Source organism: Chiloscyllium plagiosum, unplaced genomic scaffold (genome assembly GCF_037043375.1).
Source record: "Chiloscyllium plagiosum isolate Xiang-an unplaced genomic scaffold, Cpla_swu_hap1 HiC_scaffold_7, whole genome shotgun sequence".
NCBI lineage: Eukaryota > Metazoa > Chordata > Chondrichthyes > Orectolobiformes > Hemiscylliidae > Chiloscyllium > Chiloscyllium plagiosum.
In genome coordinates, this window is record NW_028270145.1 from 66,663,630 (window position 1) to 66,684,167 (window position 20,538).

The following is a 20,538-nucleotide window of genomic DNA, read 5'->3' on the forward strand; positions in this document are numbered from 1 at the left end:
TTTCGGGCATGAGCTCTTCTTCAGGAATCAGACCCTTCGGCCAACTAGTTCATGGCAACCATGTTCTCAAACTAAACTAGTTTGCCTGCATTCGGCCATTATCCCTCCAAACTTTTCCAACTTATGTACTTATCTAAATGTCCTTTAAATGTTGTAACTGTATCTGCACCCAGACCTTCCTCTAGCAGTTCATTCCATGCACAAGCCACTCGCTATGTATAAAAGTTTCCCTTCATATAATTTTTAAAATGTTCTCCTCTCACCTTTAAAACATATTCCTAGTTTTGAACTCACACACCTTAGAGAAATGGCCCTTGCTGTATATTCCATATGTTCTATCTATGCCCCTCATGATTTTATAAATCTTGATAAGGCCACCCCTCAACCTCCTGTGCTCGGTCAAAAAAAGTCCCAGCCTATCCAGCCTATTTTTATTATTCAAACCCACCATTCCCAACAACATCCTGCTAAACCTTTTTTGAATCATCTCCAATTTAGTAATATCCTTCCTATTACTGGGTGACCTGACATGCACGTAGTACTCCAGAAGAGGCCTCACCAATGTCCTGTACAACCTCAACATGACGTCCCAACTCCTATACTCAAAGTCGAGATTAGAGTGGTGCTGGAAAAGTACAGCAGTTCAGGCAGCATCCGAAGGGCAGTAAAATCGACGTTTTGGGCAAAAGCCCTTCATCAGGAATACAGGCAGAGAGCCTGAAGGGTGGAGAGATAAATAAGAGGAGGGTGAGAGTGGGGAGAAAGTAGCATAGAGTGGAGGAGGGGATGAAGGTGATAGGTCAGGGGGGAGGGGGGGTGGAGTGGATAGGTGGAAGAGAAGATAGGCAGGTAGGATAAGTCATGGGGACAGTGCTGAGCTGGAAGTTTGGAACTGGGGTGAAGTGGGGGAAGGGGAAATGAGGAAACTGTTGAAGTCCACATTGATGCCCTGGGGTTGAAGTGTTCCGAGGCGGAAGATGAGGTGTTCTTCCTCCAGGCGTCTGGTGGTGAGGGAGCTGCGGCGAAGGAGGCCCAGGACCTCCATGTCCTCGGCAGAGTGGGTGGGGGAGTTAAAATGTTGGGCCACAAGGTGGTGTGGTTGATTGGTGCGGGTGTCAGAGATGTTGACTAAAACGCTCTGCTAGGAGGTGTCCAGTCTCCCCAATGTAGAGGAGACCACATCGGGAGCAACAGATACAATAAATGATATTGGTGGATATGCAGGTAAAACTTTGAAGGATGTGGAAGGCTCCTTTAGGGCCTTGGATGGAGGTGAGGGAGGAGGTGTGGGCGCAGGTTTTGCAATTCCTGCAGTGGCAGGAGAAGGTGCCAGGATGGGAGGGTGGGTTTTAGGTGGGTGTGGACCTGACCAGGTAGTCACGGAGGGAACGATCTTTGCGGAAGGCGGAAAGGTGTGGGGAGGGAAATATATCCCTGGCGGTGGGTTCCGTTTGGAGGTGGCGGAAATGTCGGCGGATGATTTGATTTATGTGAAGGTTGGTTGGGTGGAAGGTGAGCACCAGGGGCATTCTGTCCTTGCTACAGTTGGAGGGGTGGGGTCTGAGGGCGGAGGTGCGGGATGTGGACGAGATGCATTGGAGGGCATCGTTAACCACGTGGGAAGGAAAATTGCAGTCTCTAAAGAAGGAGACCATCTGGTGTGTTCTGTGGTGGAACTGGTCCTCCTGGGAGCAGATACATCGGAGGTGGAGGAATTGGGAATATGGGACGGCATTTTTGCAGGAGGTAGGGTGGGAAGAGGTGTAATCCAGGTAGCTGTGGGAGTCGGTGGGTTTATAAAAAATGTCGGTGTCAAGTTGGTCATCATTTATGGAGATGGAGAGGTCCAGGAAGGGGAGGGAGGTGTCAGAGATGGTCCAGGTAAATTTCAGGTCAGGGTGGAATGTGTTGGTGAAGTTGATGAATTGTTCAACCTCCTCGCGGGAGCACGAGGTGGCGCCAATACAGTCAACAATGTAGCGGAGGAAGAGGTGGGGAGTGGTGACGGTGTAATTACAGAAGATGGACTGTTCTACGTAGCCAACAAAGAGATAAGCATAGCTGGGGCCCATATGGGTGCCCTTGGCTACCCTTTGGTCTGGAGGAAGTAGGAGAATTTGAAGGAGAAATTGTTAAGGGTGAGGACCAGTTTGGTCAAAAGAATGAGAGTGTCGGTGGAAGGGTACTGTTGGGGACATTGGGAGAGGAAGAAACGGAGGGCTTGGAGGCCCTGGTCATGGCGGATGGAGGTGTAGAGGAACTGGATATCCATGGTGAAGATGAGGCATTGGGGGCTGGAGAAATGGACGTCTTGGAGGAGGTGGAGGGTGTGGGTGGTGTCTCGAACATATGTGGGGAGTTCCTGGACTAGGGGGGATAGGACAGTGTCGAGGTAGGTAGAAATGAGTTCAATGGGGCAGGAGCATGCTGAGACAATGGGTCGGCCAGGGTGGTCAGGCTTGTGGATCTTGGGAAGGAGGTAGAACCGGGCAGTGCGGGATTCCCGGACTATGAGGTTGGAAGCTGTGGGTGGGAGATCTCCTGAGGTGATGAGGTTCTGTATGGTCTCGGAGATGATGGTTTGGTGATGGGGGTGGGGTCATGGTCGAGGGGGCGGTAGGAAGAGGTGTCCTCGAGTTGGCGTTTGGCTTCAGCGGTGCAGAGGTCAGTGCCCCCTTTATCTGCTGGCTTGATGGTGAGGTCGGGATTGGAGCAGAGGGATTGGAGGGCTGCCCGTTGTGAGGGTGAGAGGTTGGAGTGGGGGAGGGGGGTAGACAGGTTCAGGCGGTTAATGTCCCGGCAGCAGTTGGAAATGAAGAGGTCGAGGGCAGGTAATAGGCCAGCACGGGGTGTCCAGGTGGATGCGGTGTGTTGGAGGTGGGCGAAGGGGTCCTCGGAAGGTGGGCGGGAGTCCTGATTGTGAAAGTATGCTCGGAGGCGGCAGAAGATATGTTCGACGTCACGGTGTGTATTAAATTCGTTGTTGCGTGGGCGGAGGGGGATGAGCAAAGGTCTGAGCAATGAAGGCAAGTACTAAATACCTTATTAACCACCTTGTCTATCTGTGATGCAAATTCCAAATAATTATGTATCTGAACCCCTAGGTCTGTCTGTTCTACAACACTACTCAGGGTCCTACCATTAATTGTTTAAGTCCTGCTCTTGCTTGTTTTACCAAAATGCAACACCTTGCATTTATTGATAATAAACTTCATCTGCTACTCCTCAGCCCGTTGACCTAATTGATCAAAATATCTTTGGAGTTTTAGATAACCTTCTTCACTGTCCATATACCACCAATTTTGGTGTCGTCTGCAAATGTACTAACCATTCCTCCTATATTCTCATCCAAATCATTTACATAAATGACAAACAAAAGTGAACAAAACTGGGCCTGGCCTCCAGTCCAAAAGACAACCCTCCATCAACCCTCTGCCTGCGACCATCAAGCCAATTTTGTGTCCAATTGGGACGGTCACCCTGAATCCTAAATAATCTGACTTTATTAATTAATCTTCCTCATGAATGTTATTTTAAATTGAGGTGAACTCTGCATTTTCTAAGAATGGTTCCATCAAACCCACATGATAAAAGAATCAGAAAAGAAGGAACTAATTAAGAAAATGACAACTCCTTAGATTGAATTTGCAGCATGGTAACAGTGAAAAAAAAGTCGAAAATTGTAAATATGCATAGATCCAAAGGATCTCAACAAAACTATGATGAAACCTCAAAGTTGCATGTCAACTACTGAAGAAATTTTGCTGAAACTTGCCAAGGTAAAATTATTTACAATCTTCAATGATAGATGAGGCTGGATGAAAGCAGTTTTCTGTAAAATAAATACAGTGAACCCCACCATGACACACAGTGAGTTTCCCATTAGCAAATGATTTCAACAAAGTTGTAGAAATTGACTTGAGGATATGGGATACGGAAAAAAGAAAATCATCTTGCACTTCACAGTCTTGACAATTAGATTTAGTCAGTCTCATGTAATATGTAGTAAAAAGGAAATGTAATATTGAATAAGATAATGGAGAATTGTATAGAGACTGGACTGGGCACCAACTAAATTCCTGATTGACAACGGGGAGGCATTTGCTTCTGATGAATTTCAGGATATGTGGAAAATATGAACATTGTGATAATGAACACAGCAGTTGAAAGTTCTTTTCGTAATAAAGTTTATAAACAGAAATCATGCAATGATAGATGAGATACTTCATAAAATCCTAGCAACCAAGAAAGTTGTAAATTAATGTCTGCCCTAACATACGTACAATCCATGTGAAGAGCTTACTGCAAATGGGTGGGGGGTGGGGGGGTACTATCTATTACAATTTGTTTTTTGGGAGAATCAAAAAGTTATTTCGGTAATGAGTAATCTTTTCTTGGCTTGGGAAGGAACTATAATTAGCACCACTTTTTCTGAGTGATTGAACTGCCTGAATGCAAGAAGCATTCAGTCATTCATTAAGGGTGGTCTGAGGAATGGTCACTTGACGTGAAATGTTAACTCTGATTTCTTTCCACAGAGGCTGCCAGACCTGCTGAATTTTTCCAGTATTTTCTATTTTTGTTTCATTCGTTATGGCGATTTCAGAGAAAATTTTGGAAGCCTTACAGCACCATATATGATCACCAGAAATACATTTTAATCCAGAAAACTTGATTTATTATAGAAGCAAAGGGAAAAAAGATGGCAAGGTCAGGTTTAGATAGTGATGGAAAAACTAATTTTACAGCATGGTGTTCAAACTGTTATGGTGTATTCCTTGGGATCAATTGGCACAGATCACACAATTATAGGAATCACAGCAAGTCATCAGGCATCATGTCCTTTGCATACTCATGTTGGACTACATTTATAATGAACAGATTATCTCAGATGAAGGACTGACTGAATATGGACAAAGTGACACAGATATGTAGAACAAGAGTATTTGCTCACGGGGCAACAATCAAAAGTTGGTACCAAAGTAGAATATGCTAGGAGGTATAAGTGAATAATGGGATACCACTATTGTAAGAAAACAGGAAAAGCCATTGACAAATTCTAAATATGCAGGACGAAGGTCAGGATTTAACATCCATGGATTAGGATTGACTTTGAATAAACAGCATTACAGACAGAGTTTTATTCGCATACCCCAGATCCTCACAAAAGGGAAGAAATAGAAGTTTGATTGGACTGGTAAACTGGTTGTGCACTCAGACTAGAACTGGTGCCAGTTATGAAGTTTTGAAACTGAGTACAGTGATGGGAAATTAAATTCAGAAAAATACTCAAGTTTCCAACCATGGGTACTCAAAAGGTGTTATGCTATTTTCTTACTTCATATACCAATCTTTCAGATGACTATTCTAACGTAGCACAGATTATCAGATTCTTGGTGGGAAATAATAATGTGTTTTTTGCTTATCTATTAAACCAAGAAAATAAAGTGTAAATTGAGTACCTCAGCTGTTGAAAATTTGGTGCCAGTAAAAGTTATAGATACAAGAGTGCATTTATCCTGTATTCTAAAGGAAAACCCTATATAAGGGCAATCTGTCCATAGAATATCATGTGTATAACCATTCTCTTTTGGACAATTTGTATTCAATGGAGGGTGTTGCTCAGAAAAGGTTAAAGATTGGCCTTGCTAGCACATAAGGAAGTTTAGAAAGAGACTTGCAAAACAAAATGGGTTGAAACACCAATTGCTAGACTGTTTCACAAAAGAAGATGCTTGCTCCAAGTAATTATTGGTGACCATCAAAGAAATACCATAAGGACTTATAATAACATAAAAAAAATCTTGTTTGTTTGTGTCACTTTATGATTAACATTTTATATTTTTTTTCTTTATAGGAAAGGTAAATATACATTTTTTTATATTATATAAAATCTGAAAAAATAAGTTTGCTATGATCAATTGTATTATTATGTAAGATATAAGAAATGAAAAAAATTGTTTAATCCTCATTAGTTTTGTTCAAATATTGTTTTTATCTCTTCAAAATTTTATTTAAACTGTAGAAGGGAATCTATAATAGTTAAGCAGGAATTTTTGATTAATTAACTAACAGTTGGGTGTTTGGGAGGAATTTAAGACTGAGTAGTTAATAAACTGTGTCCACAAAGTAAGGTGTTTTGGACACCATCTCACCAAATGGATTGGATCTGATTTACAGGGCAGCCTTCTAATTCTCTTTTCTATTCATCCAGTTATTTGTACCTTCAGGAATCAATGTACAGACACTCATTCTGAGGACCCTTTAACAAAAAGCTTCTTTTGATAGATGCAGTGCATGATCCTTTTGACCTTTATTGGTGAGGGAACCCAGAAGTGGGATACTAATGTATATCATAGAGTGTTGAGGAGCCATGAGATAGCTTGCTGACTGAACAAATGGGTTCCTGGTTTGAAAATGTCACTCATGCTGTGTATAGGACTGTTACAAATCTGTCCAATGAGTCAAATAGCCTCCATCTCTGCTGATACTTTTTAAGAAGAAAATTACAAATATATTTACCTTTAAGCATTTTAATTTTATTATTATTATCCACATGAAGTACAAATCCAAAATAGAATTATTAAAATAATCAAACAGAAATTTAGAATATTTTTTAAAATGTCATAAATTGCAATACCTTCTTGAAGAGAAAAATCAAGGCAAGCTGTATAAAATGATGCCTGTCCAAGTATGTTGTGTCGTGAGACTGAAAAGTCTTTCATGTATGTCATTAGCTCAACATAATCTGAACGTCTACAAAACAAAAAGTGTAGTTTGTAAATAATACAATCATTATTACTCATATAATATTCTATGTTCGCACACATAATGAAATCCTATATTAAGACCAGCTACCACATGAGTTTGATAAAATATTAAACAAAAAACTCCCAAAGAACTGCAGATGCTGAAAATCAGAAACAAATACAAAAAAATGCTGGAAAAGAATCAGTGGATCTGGCAGGAAGGAGAACTAACATTTCAGGTTCTGAAGACGATTCACTGAACTCGAAACATTAATTCTGCTTTCTTTCCACCTGACCTGCTGAGTTTTTCCCGCAATTTCTGTTTATGATAACATTTTGGTAATGTTATTGTTAGCGAATTGGAATTTGAATCCCACCAGAGTAGCTAATAAATTAAATAAACTTTGTTAGTGTCAGCAATGGTGACCATGGTTATCAGGTTGTTCTAAAAACCCATCTACTGCAGATATAGACCCATAGCAATGTGGTTGACTCTGAACAGCCCTCTGAAATGAGCTAGCAAGTTATTCAATGTTTTGTTGTGTAGTAGGGTATTTTCTGCTATTTAATAGTATGATGTTTCCATCCATGCTTTTTAAGAGATGGTAGTACAATAGTAATGTCAATAGACTGGAAGATGAAAGTGCAGACTAAATCTCTGCTGGTAGGCTTTTAATTTCCATGACAGCAGATGGTAAAATTTAAACTCAATTAGTAATTTTTTTAAAATCTGAAATTCAAAGCTAATCTCAGTGATGATGACCATAAAGCTATCATTCATGGTCATTAAAAACATCTGGCTCACTAATGCCTTTTAGGGAAAGAAACCGTCTTCCTTGCCTGATCCATTCTGTATGTGATTCTAGACCATCAGTAATGTGGTTGATTCTTAACTGCCCTCTGAAATGGCAGCGCTAGCCATTCCACTGAAGGGCAGGTAGAGATGGGCAACAAATGCTGGCATTTCCAATGATGCCCACATCAGATGAAAGAATGAAGGAAAAATACTTTTTTACAGTTAAATATAAATAGTTGTTAGACTTGTATATGAAGTTAGAGATTCTGCTCCCTTTCAGATCCAGTTATTTGTGCCATTCCAACATCTTTCTTACACGATCATTAAATTGTATGCATCTAACACCAAACCTATTGTTTTCTATCACCCCTTAAAGTCTTTGTCCATATCATATTTACATTCCATTTATCTATCTATGTGGTGTTAGATTTTGCAGACTTAAGTGTGGTGCTTTGACCATTCTCCTTGATTTGCTTTTGATCTTTTAACGTCGAGGAAATTCTGTACTGTTGTATAAGTCAGTGTAAGTATATTCCTCTTGAATGGTTGTGGACCTGGTTGTAAAGTTTTATTTTGTTGTTCTTCTGAATAGTAAGTCCAAGTTTCTACTGCCTTTAATTTAAGAATATTAATGTCGTATGATTTTGCTTGCATATTTTTACAATTGTACTTTTTCCTCACTGGCCTGTAACCCATGCTCGTTCCTATAATGTCAAAGCTGTTAATTCTTGTGCCCTGGTGCCTGTTATTGAAGTTTTGAACCAGGCTGTCACATTGTTCTTACATTTGCTGTTTTACTCTCTCATGATAACTCACTGTAATGTTGGGTTTTAATTTATGTGAACCAATGGAAGCTATGTTCTTCGACTCCTTCCCATCAGTAACTCTGATGGTGGTAACACATTGTGTAGTGGTGAGGATCAAAAACCTAATAGAGCAAATCTGACACCTTCATTTTTCCTCAATAAAATCTGTACTGATTGTATCACTCTCTCAGATTCTCCATTTGCTTGAGGATAATAAGGGGTGAACTGATATCAAGAATGAAGTTACACTGACATATAAATTTGAAATAACCAATTTTCAAATTGCATGTCCATTGTCTGATGTCATATGAGTGGAATTAATTATTTTGAAGATAACTATATCTATCATGAAACTATGTAAATGGCTGTCTTCAATCCACCATGAATAAAAATCAGCAATTGTGATGAAGATTTGTTCCCTTAAATTCAAATAAAATGATTCCCTGATGCCCCCATGGTCTTGATGGAGAAGAAGGTTTTAATAGTTATTCATTTTGTTTTTGGCCATTTACAGTATAATGAATACAATGAGAAATCATTTATTCAATATAGTGAGTGATACCTAATCACCAAACTGATAGTTGTACTCTCACCCAAAACTTTCTAATTCCCAAATGTCCTTGGTGAATTTTTTGTAGACTGTCAAGCCAAAGGATTCTCATTGTGACTAATCTCTCATTGAAGTCTAGTACATCATCAATGATAGTGTTCATAATATTGGCATCATATTAGATTGTTGAGTATCTCATTTGGCCACCCGTTCAAGCAATACTTCCAAGGTTAGAGACATTCTTCATCTTATTCTTGGGCTTGCCTTACCTCTTCAAACTTCTGTCAGTATTTCTCAAGGGCTCAGTGATTAAAAACATGTAGAATTTAAACTCCTTGATGAGGTCTAAGTCTTTCTATTCAAATTCACTTGATGGTGTTCTTGACATTATATCTGCTGTCATGCAGTACCATCCCTCTATATATTTGCTGAATGAATCATGTGCTGTGAGTCTTAATCTGAAGAATTGGATTCTGGGTGGTATCTTGCATTTATTTTATGTTCAGAAGATTGACCAAAGGTCAATTACAAATTTGAACAAATTTTTAATCCTGTAACATAAATTGAAAGATTTAACATGCCCATGGTACCAATGCCTCTTTCTCTGTCATAGTGTGACACTATTCTGACTCTGTAATGAGCTAAAGGCATAATAAACTAGTCTACATTCTTTGAGGTATTGAGTTGATCCAATAATATTAATTGGATCCATTTTTAACTTAAAGTCTGTGCCCTTTCTGATCGTTTTTCACCCTCTTGTCTGTTGTGTTGCTTAGAAGATATTTCCTTTTGCAGGTTGTCTGTGTTTACAATCAACTGGCTGCTTTAAAGTGGCCTATTTTATCACAGCAATGGCACTGTGTAGCTCCTCTTCCTCTTGCTGGCCATTCCTTGTAATTTTGTGCCTTGTTGTCACTGCACTGGAGGCATTCTAAAATAATGCTTCATGGTCTTTTGCCTGTTTTAGTGGGCTGAGGTTTTCACGAGGCTTTTGTTCATTTGCGGCCTACTGACTGAATTGCCATACTCAACTTCTTCCATGGGCCTTCTCCTTCCCCATATATGAAACCCAATTCTGTTTCCAAAACTCTAACTACTTTAACTACTTTTTCTAATGTTAAATTACCCCTAACTTCCAAGGAGTCTGACAACAGCTGCTTTGCAACCCTAACAATTGTATGCTTGTAAATCAAACCTAATTTAAACTTTTGTAAGTATAATTCTCCACCAGCCAAAAGACTTAGTAAACAAATCTTTGCTTTCACCTGGCTTTTGTTTGAGATCATTGAACCTTGCTTGTTCAATAATGGAATTCCAATGAATGTTGAAAAATGAATTGAATGTTAATAATGCCTCTTCATGCAAAGTTAAATTCTTATTAATACCTTGCCTTGTTAATCTGTTGTTAACAATGGTGCTCATAAACTAATATACTAACTTGACCTTTCTGGCCTTTTTCATGCAAGCTGGAAGTAGTTCTGTACATGGTAAACCTTTACATTCAGTTTTCCCATACCTAAGCCTGTTATGCTCCTTCAGTAGTCTGGAATGCTTCCTGGAGTGATAGATTCGATTTCATATTCTTCTGAGCACTGGAGCTATTCTTGAATTCACTGCTGAGTCTTTGCCACTGCTCATAGTTTTGAACCTTATTCACTTCAGTCCTGTCTCCAGGACTGTATTTCAGCTTCTGTTGCTTACATAACATTCCACTGTCTCAGTGATTCTTCAAACTTTCTGTATTTTCCCTCTGAACCTCAATTTTCCTTCAACTGCTGGTGTTTTTTTTATTCACTTGTGAGATGTGAGTATTACTGGCTGGTCTAGCGTTTATTCCCATTCTTACTTGCCTTTGAGAAGATGGAAGCGAAGTGCCTTTTTTAACCACTGTAGTCCATGTGCTGGAAGTGAACCCACAATTACGTTAGGGAGGAAGTTCTAGAATTTAGACCTAGTGACACTGAAGGAATGGTAATATATTTCCAAGTCAGGATGGTGAGTGTCTTGGAGGGGAATTTGCAGATGGTGGTATTCCCATGTATCTACTGCTCTTGACCTTCTAGATGGAAATGGTCATGGATTTGGAAGATACCATCTAAGGATCTTTGGGGAATATGTGCAGTGCATCTAATAGATAGTACACACTGCTGCTACTGAGGTGGAGAGAGAAGATGCTTATGATGTAGTGTCAATCAAGCAGGCTGGTTTATACTGGATAGTGTCAAGCTCCTTGAGTGTTGTTGGCAAGAGGGGAGTATTCTATCATACTCCTGACTTGTACTTTTGGGCAATCAGGTTATAAGCTGCTTTATATGGTAAGTCTAGTTTAGTTTCTTGTCAATATAATCTCAGGATGTTGACAGTAGAGGATACAGTGATGGTAAAGCCATTGAATGTCAAGGGTTGTGGTTAGGTTGTCTCTTGTTGGAAATGGTCATTAATTGCCATTTCTGTGGTGCAAATGTTGCTTGCCACATTTCAGCTGAAGCCTGGATATTGTCCAGGTCTTGCTGTACTTGGACATGGATTGTTTCAGTATCTGAGGAGTTGAGAATGGTGCTGAATGTTGTGCAATCATTGGCAAACATCTCCACTTCAGATCTTATGATGGAAGGTAGATCATTGATGACGCAGCTGAATATGGTTGGGCTTAGGACAATATCCTGAGGAACTCCACTGAGATGTCGTAGAGCAGAGATGACTGATCTCCAACAACCACAATCATCTTCCTTTGTGCTAGGTATGACTCTACCCAATGGTTAGAGTCCCTAATGACTCCAGTCTAGCTCAGGTTCTATGATGCCTTGATCAAATATAGCTCTCACCTCACCTCTAGCTTTGGTTTTCCTTTACTACTGCCCCTATAGGCAGGCTATTGTAGGAGTATAGCCATGGGTTCTATGGTATAATTAGACAAGAAGATCATTGAGGCTTATCTGGATGTTGAGAACACCCTACATCACCTTTTATGTGTTTTCTGTGTAGCAGGCAGTTTTCTCAATAGGCAGAAACAAGTTCTCAACTGACAGGAAATACAGTTTGTTAAACCTTACTAACAGCCCATCTCACCATATTAATATTGAGTCTCCTACGTTGCCAAATGTGTCTAACAGACATTGAGACATGTCAACATGGAATCAGAGTGGGTATCTGGTAACTTCAGCACATTGCTTCTTCTATCTTCTTTAGGACCAAATACCATCTCAGGGCCAAGTCATATGCACCTCTCATCCATGGACATTGGCATCTGACATTTCCCCATCCTCATGATCATTACGGCATTTCTCTGATTCACTTGTAGGCCACTCAGGAGCCACAAACTAGCAATAAAAGGTTGCAGCAGGGAAAGGCACCAACCTGATGGATTGTACCAAGTTGCAGCTCAGGGCTGGTCACTCAACCTTTTAGCCCCTTGTCTCTGAGGGCTTGCTCGCTTAATGCCTGCCTGCATGTTCGCAGCTCCCATGTTTTGCCTTGCCTTGCTTTGCCAGCCATGCCACACCTCTCAGCACATTAATGTTTCAGTTGTAGCCTAAGACTATCAATCTGCTGTATTGACAAATTCTTTTGCACAAGCTGTTTGTTATTATTTGTCTGAGGGACATCTTCATTTATGGCACAGTGAGGCATCAGTCTAAAATCTATAGCATGTTCCAGCTGCCTGTATGGCAAAATTTCTGCATATCCCTGTTTTATTTCTGGTGAAAGGCTATCAATAAACGTTAACTATAAATACTAACTTCAACAGTACTTCGACTACCCCTCCTTCCGCCATAGGTCATGTAAGGTGTCCATTCGCCCAGTTTAGCCACCTGTCACATCCATTCTGATGATGTCACCTCTCCTACTAGCACTTCTGAGATGCCTTCTTTTACCCTCAATGTAACCATACTGTGGTTGACAATGCCTTCCACAGTATCTATCCCAATTAGATTTGATTTCTGTTCAAAATGTGAGTCAAGAGTTAAGGGGACTGATACAAATGTATCGTTATGCCACAGTCAGATCAGGCATGATCTTACCACATGGTAAAGCAGAATGAAGGGGCCAAAGAGTTCTTAATCCTTGAGTTCTTATGCCCTCACCATCTTTCATCTTGGGTGGATCATCCTCCATCATTTCTATCAGTTCTAGACCAGGCCACAATCAAACACATCTTGTCTTCTTGTCCCCTCTCAGTTGTCCTAACGGACTGTTCCCTTCCTGTTGCCCTGGTCTACTCTTCAACCATTGCAATGCAGCCTGTCATTCCTTACAGTAGTTTTCATGCAATTGCAGGAGTTGCAAATCCTGCTTCTTTAACTCCTCTCTTCACCATCCTGTGCAGAGTCACTCTTTCCCAGTGGAGCAGCAACTTACACATAATTTCAATTTACTATACTGCATTCAGAGCTCACAATGCAGTCTGCTCTACAATAGGGAGGCTTGTTTCTGTTTATTTTTGTAATCCTTCATCTTGAAAACAACTTCGAAGAAGCAATGAGGGTAGCAAGAGTGCAGCTTGTATACTTGGCATGTAACTTTATGACCATCACCAAGATCACTGGGTTCACTATTACTGACAGAACTGGCTGAGTTCTAAAGTGGCTAAACTAACTCAACCTCAACTTCACCAATTTACCTGGCACAGTGCATCTGTTGTTAACAGTATGGATGGATATTGAGACAAAGGTCAGTCTTCAGCTTGAGGATATCTTCTATCATGTGTGATAATATTGCCATTCTAAGTGGGATTATCTCAGAAGAAATCTAGCTACTCAAAAGTGGACAACTATAAGGACCCATAGGCCACTGGCAATTGAGTTGTATTCCACTACAACCTTCAAACTATGGCTCAAAGTACTCCTCACTCCATCATTATCATCAATTCACCTGCTTCAATTCAGAGAGTAGGATAGCATCAGGAATATTTAAGAACGAGGTGCAAACATAATGAAGAATAAAACAGAATTACATGTATGTGGAACATTGTAAGCAAAGTGACATAAATAGAGCTACGTGATCCTAGAACTAGTGGATCTAAACAAAGCTCTGTCATCAAACCACTTCTAACCATGAATGATGGTAATCAATTAATAGGAAGAGGAGGTTTCATGATCACCCCAATTCTCAATGATGCAATAACACAGTGTGAGTACAAAGACATTTGCGACCTTCCTTTCACCAAAACTGTTCAATGGGTGATTTATCTCAGCTTTTTTCTGAGGTTTCCACCATCAAAGAAGCCAGTCTTTAGTCAATTTCATTTGCTCTCAAAGAAGAGCTGAATGCACTAGCTACAGCAAAGTCTATGGACCTGAGAAGATCCCAGCTGCATTGCTGAAGACTTTGGCACCAGAACCAGCTGCACCTCTAATCAAGTACTGTAGTGAGTTACAACACTCGTATCCGACCATGTGGAAAATTGCTTATTGTGCCTTGTTTGCAAAAATCAAGACAAATGTCATGTTACCAATTGCTACTCCAGGATTCTACTTCCAATTATCATTATTATTGCAGCCAGTGTACAAACATGGGCAAAAATGCTGAGCTGAATTCCAGGAGTAAGATGAGAGTGACTGCCTTTGTCATCAGGTCAACATTTAACTAAGTATGGCATCAGGATCCATAGTAAAATGAAATGAATGCAAATCAGGGACAAATCTCTGCACTGGGTGGAATTATAAAAGCAATATATTTATGATGGTTGGAGGCCAGTTTTTAGGGTCAGCATTGACTTAATTATTGAACTGGATTCGCCATATAAAATTATGACATCAAGAGGAAGGCAAGGTGCTGTTCTGTGGTGAGTGATTCACCTTTATATCTTTTTCAAAGTTATTCCCATTTACAAGTCACAGATCAAGACTTTGAATAGTGGATGAATACAACTCCAAGAACACGGAAGAAACTCAAAACTATCCAGATTGATTCATTAGCTCCATACTCACCACCTTTTAAATATAGTCTGTCTTCACCACTAGTGCACTTTGGTTGCAACATGTACAAGGAGTACTACAGTAGCATGCCACTGCACCTTTGATGATAAATGCAGTCTTTCCAGCAACTCTCATATAGCATGAATGAATTAAAAAGTACATGAACCAAACATGGCCAATTGCATTTCTGATCAGAACAGGACTGAAAGACATCCATTGACGCATCATGATTTTGCTGACTTACACTTTGGCAACATCCCTCCTTAAATTTCTCCTTATAATGTATACATCCAATTCCTTTGAGGGTTAATCTACTTCCACCATGATCTTCTATAGTGTAATCCATATCCTAAAAACTACCCTATTGAGGATTTTTTTTTTTCTTCTGTTCCTTGATAATTTAATTTCATAGGTTTTCGTTGCCTTCCTAATTTGGTTTTGACTTATCTCCTAATGTTGTTGTGTTCTCTTTTATTATGTATTCTTCTGGTGTAAAATGCAAGCCTCGTTCCTAACCCATAATTGTTTCTTTAAATCATTATTCATCCATGGGGTCCCACTAGTGTTTAGTGGCTCTTTTAATTCAGTTGAATATGTTCTGCTTGTACATTTTTTAATGTTATTCTGCACTGTTGTTTTCCAAAAAGTTATCCATTTGATTTTCCCAAGTTCTGCTTTCAACACAACTAAATCAACTTTTCTCGAATCTATTAACCTGATTTTCATAATATCTATGTCTTTCATCTTATCATTTTTATTTGATATCATTTTATATTTTTGTATCTAAATATTATGATCATTATTGCCTAATATAATCTCTTACTTTCTCTTATATGTTCTGGTTTTTTACCCATTAATAGATCCAATAATGAATCTTTCCTTGTTGGATATTTTGCATATCTGAGTTGTAGATATTAACCTAAAGTTTGCTGTGTTAGCTCAAATGAAGTGAAATGAAATTGAATGAAATGAAGAAGAAAACATATGAAACCAATGATGACTTAATTAGAAAGTTCACTGGTTTTAAAGTATTTCCATATTTTGCTGTAGGAATATGTATGTGATAAGATTGGAGTATAGTAAGTCAGTAGTAATTGATTGAACGGTCACAGTAATTCTGGAAAAGTCTTATTTAAAATAGACACAGTGAATCAGAAGTAATAATGTAGACTGTTTATCAGCTAAATTTGTGATTGTCATAAGATTGTGCTGTGTGAATATCATATGGGTGATTGGATGCCATAAAGCAAGAGCAAGCTAAAGTTGTGGTCATTGTTCACTAAAAGCAAGAAATAAACCTCTTAATAAGTTAGATGATAAAATCAATGTGGAAAACATGACATGTTTTGATTTTTGACAGTGATCAAACTGATCATTTCCTGGAGACTGGACAGTGTAAATATATGTATGGAAAGAGTATACAAAAAAGCTTCTCTCACAGTGCAGTTAGCTAGCTTTGGAAATGGAGGTTGTCTGATCAACAGCTGGAAGTTGGGATTGAAGAGGCTGCTCATCTGTTCCATTCTGATCTTTAGACAAGTTCATATAAGCTTATTTGTGATTGTAAGCATTGTGTAGGTCAGATTTTTGAAGTTATTTGTCATGTACTTTGTTTTAATAAAGAACATTTGGTATATTTCTTTGTAGAACTGTCTTGGGTTATTGATATTAAAAATAAACATGATGGCCCAGGGAAAGTAGAAGTAAAAGCCTACAGAGTTTTGTATGCATGATAGTAACTTCATTTCCATATGCCCATTATTGACTTCTTCTATCTAATTTATATCATGTCCATTGAAATGGCCATGATCACAATTTCAGAAGACTCTAGGAAAAAATATTAGAACTAATGGTTAACAAATCCCCTAGGGCAGATGGCTTTCATCTCAAGATTTTAAAAGATCCAGTTGCATCTTTTAACATACTGGTTAACATCTTTCAAAATTCCTCAGATTCTAGAAAGATACCACTGAATTAAAAAATTGCTACTGTAACATCTCTACTCTAGAAAAGAGAGAAACAGAAAGTAGGAAACTCATATGCCAGTAATCCTACCATCTGTCACCAGGAAAATGCTAGAATCCATTATCAAGGAGCTAATACCGGGACATTTAGAAACTCATTATTGACTTTAACTAGACTAATCTGTCCTCGATCTTTCAAAGAGGGGTCATAAAGGCAGAGGTTCCAATATATCTGGAAATATGATTTTATTGAAATCTATATGATCCTGAGGGAACTTGACAGGGTGAGTGCTGGAACACTGTCTTCTCCTGTGGGACAGTCTAGAATCAGGGGACACAGTTTAAAGTTAGAGGCCGAGATTTAAGATTGAGATGAAGAGAATTGTTTTCCCCCCAGAGATTGTGGTTCATGGAATTATTTTTCCAAGAAAGCAGTGTTGGCTTCACCATTGAAAATGTTCAAAGATAAGTTAACATTTTGATCAGCAAGAAAGGAGGATGACAAGAAATTAGAGCTAAGGCTATAAACACAGTATCTATGATCATTTGAATGACAGAGCAGATCTACTCCTGCTTCTGATTCTTGTGTTCTTGTGTCAAATCCTGCAATATTTAATTTCTAGTTCTGGTTTTTCTGTAGAGGCTTCTCAATATCTTTGCTATATTTTTAATAAATTCATGTTGGCTGTTATTGTTCTACCGAGTGACAATTCAAGTTATCACAGATTATAGTCTCTTTAACTTGATATTAAAAGGTTGAGAAATGAAAACTGGAATTATGGAAGCACATAATGAGCAGTGGAGAATTGCATGGATAACTCCCTGGAGCTCACAGGGAGCACACTTCCACAAAACTTCCTGAAATTGATACTTAGCTGACTTTTGAAGAAATTCATCCCATATATCTAAGCAGCACACTTCTTCCTATCCCTAAATGGTGGATTTCAAATCAGTGGTGTCCCAAATGCATAGAGTTCTCAAATATGAGCCGGAGCTCAGAAGGTGCTTGTATTTGGCTACTTTTTGTTGGGCTGTTGCAATTTACACTGGACTGCATTTCCAGGTAGAGGATCCAGACCACAGAATTATATTCATATGCACTGTAATAACTAGTACAATTACATTTTCTATTTGGGAGCTGAAAGTGGTTTGAATGGGTCTTACACATAGATTTTCATTCCACCAAATGCAGCATCCTCTTCCTCTTTCCTAACTACTTATGCACTTAGGATGGATAAATGATTTTTTTAAAAAAGGATTGAAATGTGAAAAGTGCAATTGTTACATTTCTGAGATTACCATTATGAATTCCTTTAAAACTATTCATATAAATTTGGCTATTCATCATCTCTTTAGGAATTCAAAATACTAACTTATTAATTATTTACCTGCCAGTGAGTAACAACGCTTTGGTCAGAAAAGGAATTGTGACGACATCAATATTGGGTTTATTTATTAGTCCAGCAATTTTATGCGCCAGACGTCCTTAAAAGTGAAAAGAATATATTAATTGTAAAGACAGTCTGTACACGAAAAAAATTGATTTATTTTGTATAATTTGTATTGATAAAATAATATTATGTACCATACTCAATAGATTCAGCAAGCTGTCCAGTGCAGAGCTTCATTTCTGAAAGTGCACATACTAAATGACCCATCATTAGTAATCCCTCCTGATCCTTGTTAAGAACAAGACACTTTCGGAGAGCTAACTTTTCCATTTTTATACTCTTCTCTTTAAGACCGAAAAAATGATAACAACGGAAAGAATCAATGTATGCAGAAATAATCTAAGGAGTACAAAGAAACAGAAGTAAATTAGCAGGAAGGTGAGCTAAATATATCTATTTGTTTGTGCTATTTATTTTGAGCATGATAAAAGCACAAATACCTCAGAAGATTGTTAATTTTTATGCACAAATTGTGTGCAGAGCTATTTGAGTTTTTGCAATATTTGCTTACAAATACAGAAGCATACATATGCAAATGAAGGTAGGCCATTGGATGTCCAGTCACTTCCAGTCTTATAAGGCATCATTTCTGTCGGTATCACTTTTAAATAGATTAATTAGCCATAACTTTGTCAGAGCCATTACTGTAAAGTGGAAGTGATCCATTTATTGGGATTCACTATCATAGAATCATTAAATCACAATGAAGAAAGTCAATGTGTTTGCGCTAACTTTTTTAAAGAACAATACTCTGAGTGCCACACCCCTGTTTTTATCCTGTTTTTATCTTCCTTTTCACACAATAATCCAATTTTCTCTTGGATGCCTGAATTAAACCTGTTAATGCCACATGCTTAAGTAGAGCCTTCCGGATCCTAACCACTCACGGAGTAAAGAAGTACTTCCTCATCTCACTATTGCTTCATTTGGCCATTATGTTAAATCTTGTATTCTCTGACTCTTCCATCAAAGGAGACAGTTTCTTTGTTTATATTTCAACTCAAACCCTCAGGATTTTGAATACTTCAATCAAATCTCCTCCTAATCCTTCCCTCTCAACCTCTCCAATCTGTCTTATGACTGAGTTCCTCATTCCAAGAATCATCTCTTAAATCTTTGCTGCACTTTTCCCAAAAACATCTCTTACAGCGTGAGGTATAGAACTACATGTAATACACCAGTTGAGGCTGAACCAGTGTTTTATACAAGTTTAACATAACTAACCTACTTATTACTCTACACCATAAACCACAGGAAGTGTGGTGCTTTGCTAAACACTCTTTCAGCCTGCCTCTGCTAACTTCAATGATTCATGCAGGTCCCTCTGCTCTTGCTCCCTTTTAGAATTACATCCCTTATTTAAATTATCTTGCTGGCTTTAATTCAAATGGATCATTTCACAATTTTCTACATTAAACTGTGTTTGCCACTTGTGCACCCATTCCACTAAGCTATGTCCGTTCTAACTTTGACACTATGATCCTCACAGTTCACAATACTCCAAATCTACCTGCTATCTATAAGTGTTTTCAAGGAGGTGGTGATGTAATGGTATTGTCACTTGACAAGTAATCCAAATGCCCAGGCTAATGGCAATTGGAGAACTTGGATTTCAGATGACATATTCAGATTTGGATGTTAATCTCTGTAATGATGACAATGAAACCACTGATGATTTCTGTAAAAAACCCAACTGGAATATGAATAACTTTTTAAAGGAAAGCTACTATTTTTGGCCTACATGTGACTCCATAGCAATTTTGTGACTCTTAACTGTTACAGAAAAGTCAAAAAGGAATGAACTGGATGAATCAACCAATATTTATCTAGGACTTGATAAACTGTCCACCCTGCAAAGCCCTCCTTACAATCATCTGAGGGCATGTGCTAAAATTGGTGAGCTGTCCCACAGATTAATCAAGTGAGACCCTGACAAGGTAACACATATTGAATCATATTTTGTAGGCACAGCTAACTTCATAAGTCGTCAATATTGGAAAAGCCCAATGAATCAGTGCAAAAAAAAGGCTGATGCCATGTTCATCAATAAGTGTTGGGTGAATTATCTATCTGAGCCTCATGAGGTCCCAGCATCACAGAAGCCAGTCTCAAATCAATTTGGTTCAGTCCACATGATATCAATAATCTACTGTTGGCTACAGCAGGTGACAGCTTTCACTGAGAACATCTTCCCTGAAGTGCAAACATCACTCACATTGGACTGAAATTAGTGGCTGCTCATCTATCCACCAATACCAAGCTCCCAACCACCCAACTCCTAGCCCAGGTATATGCCTGGCTGGA

General features: G+C 38.8%; 1 protein-coding gene across 1 annotated transcript in view; it reads right to left on the reverse strand.

The window, feature by feature from the left end:
* LOC122551928 (adenylate cyclase type 10-like) overlaps positions 1-20,538 on the reverse strand; it is a 193,270-nt gene that overhangs the window by 24,765 nt on the left and 147,967 nt on the right. Inside the window, exon 25 of the mRNA XM_087988568.1 lies at positions 6,641-6,756. Coding sequence (XP_087844694.1) covers positions 6,641-6,756 — 116 coding nt within the window. The remainder of the gene's footprint in view (positions 1-6,640; positions 6,757-20,538) is intronic.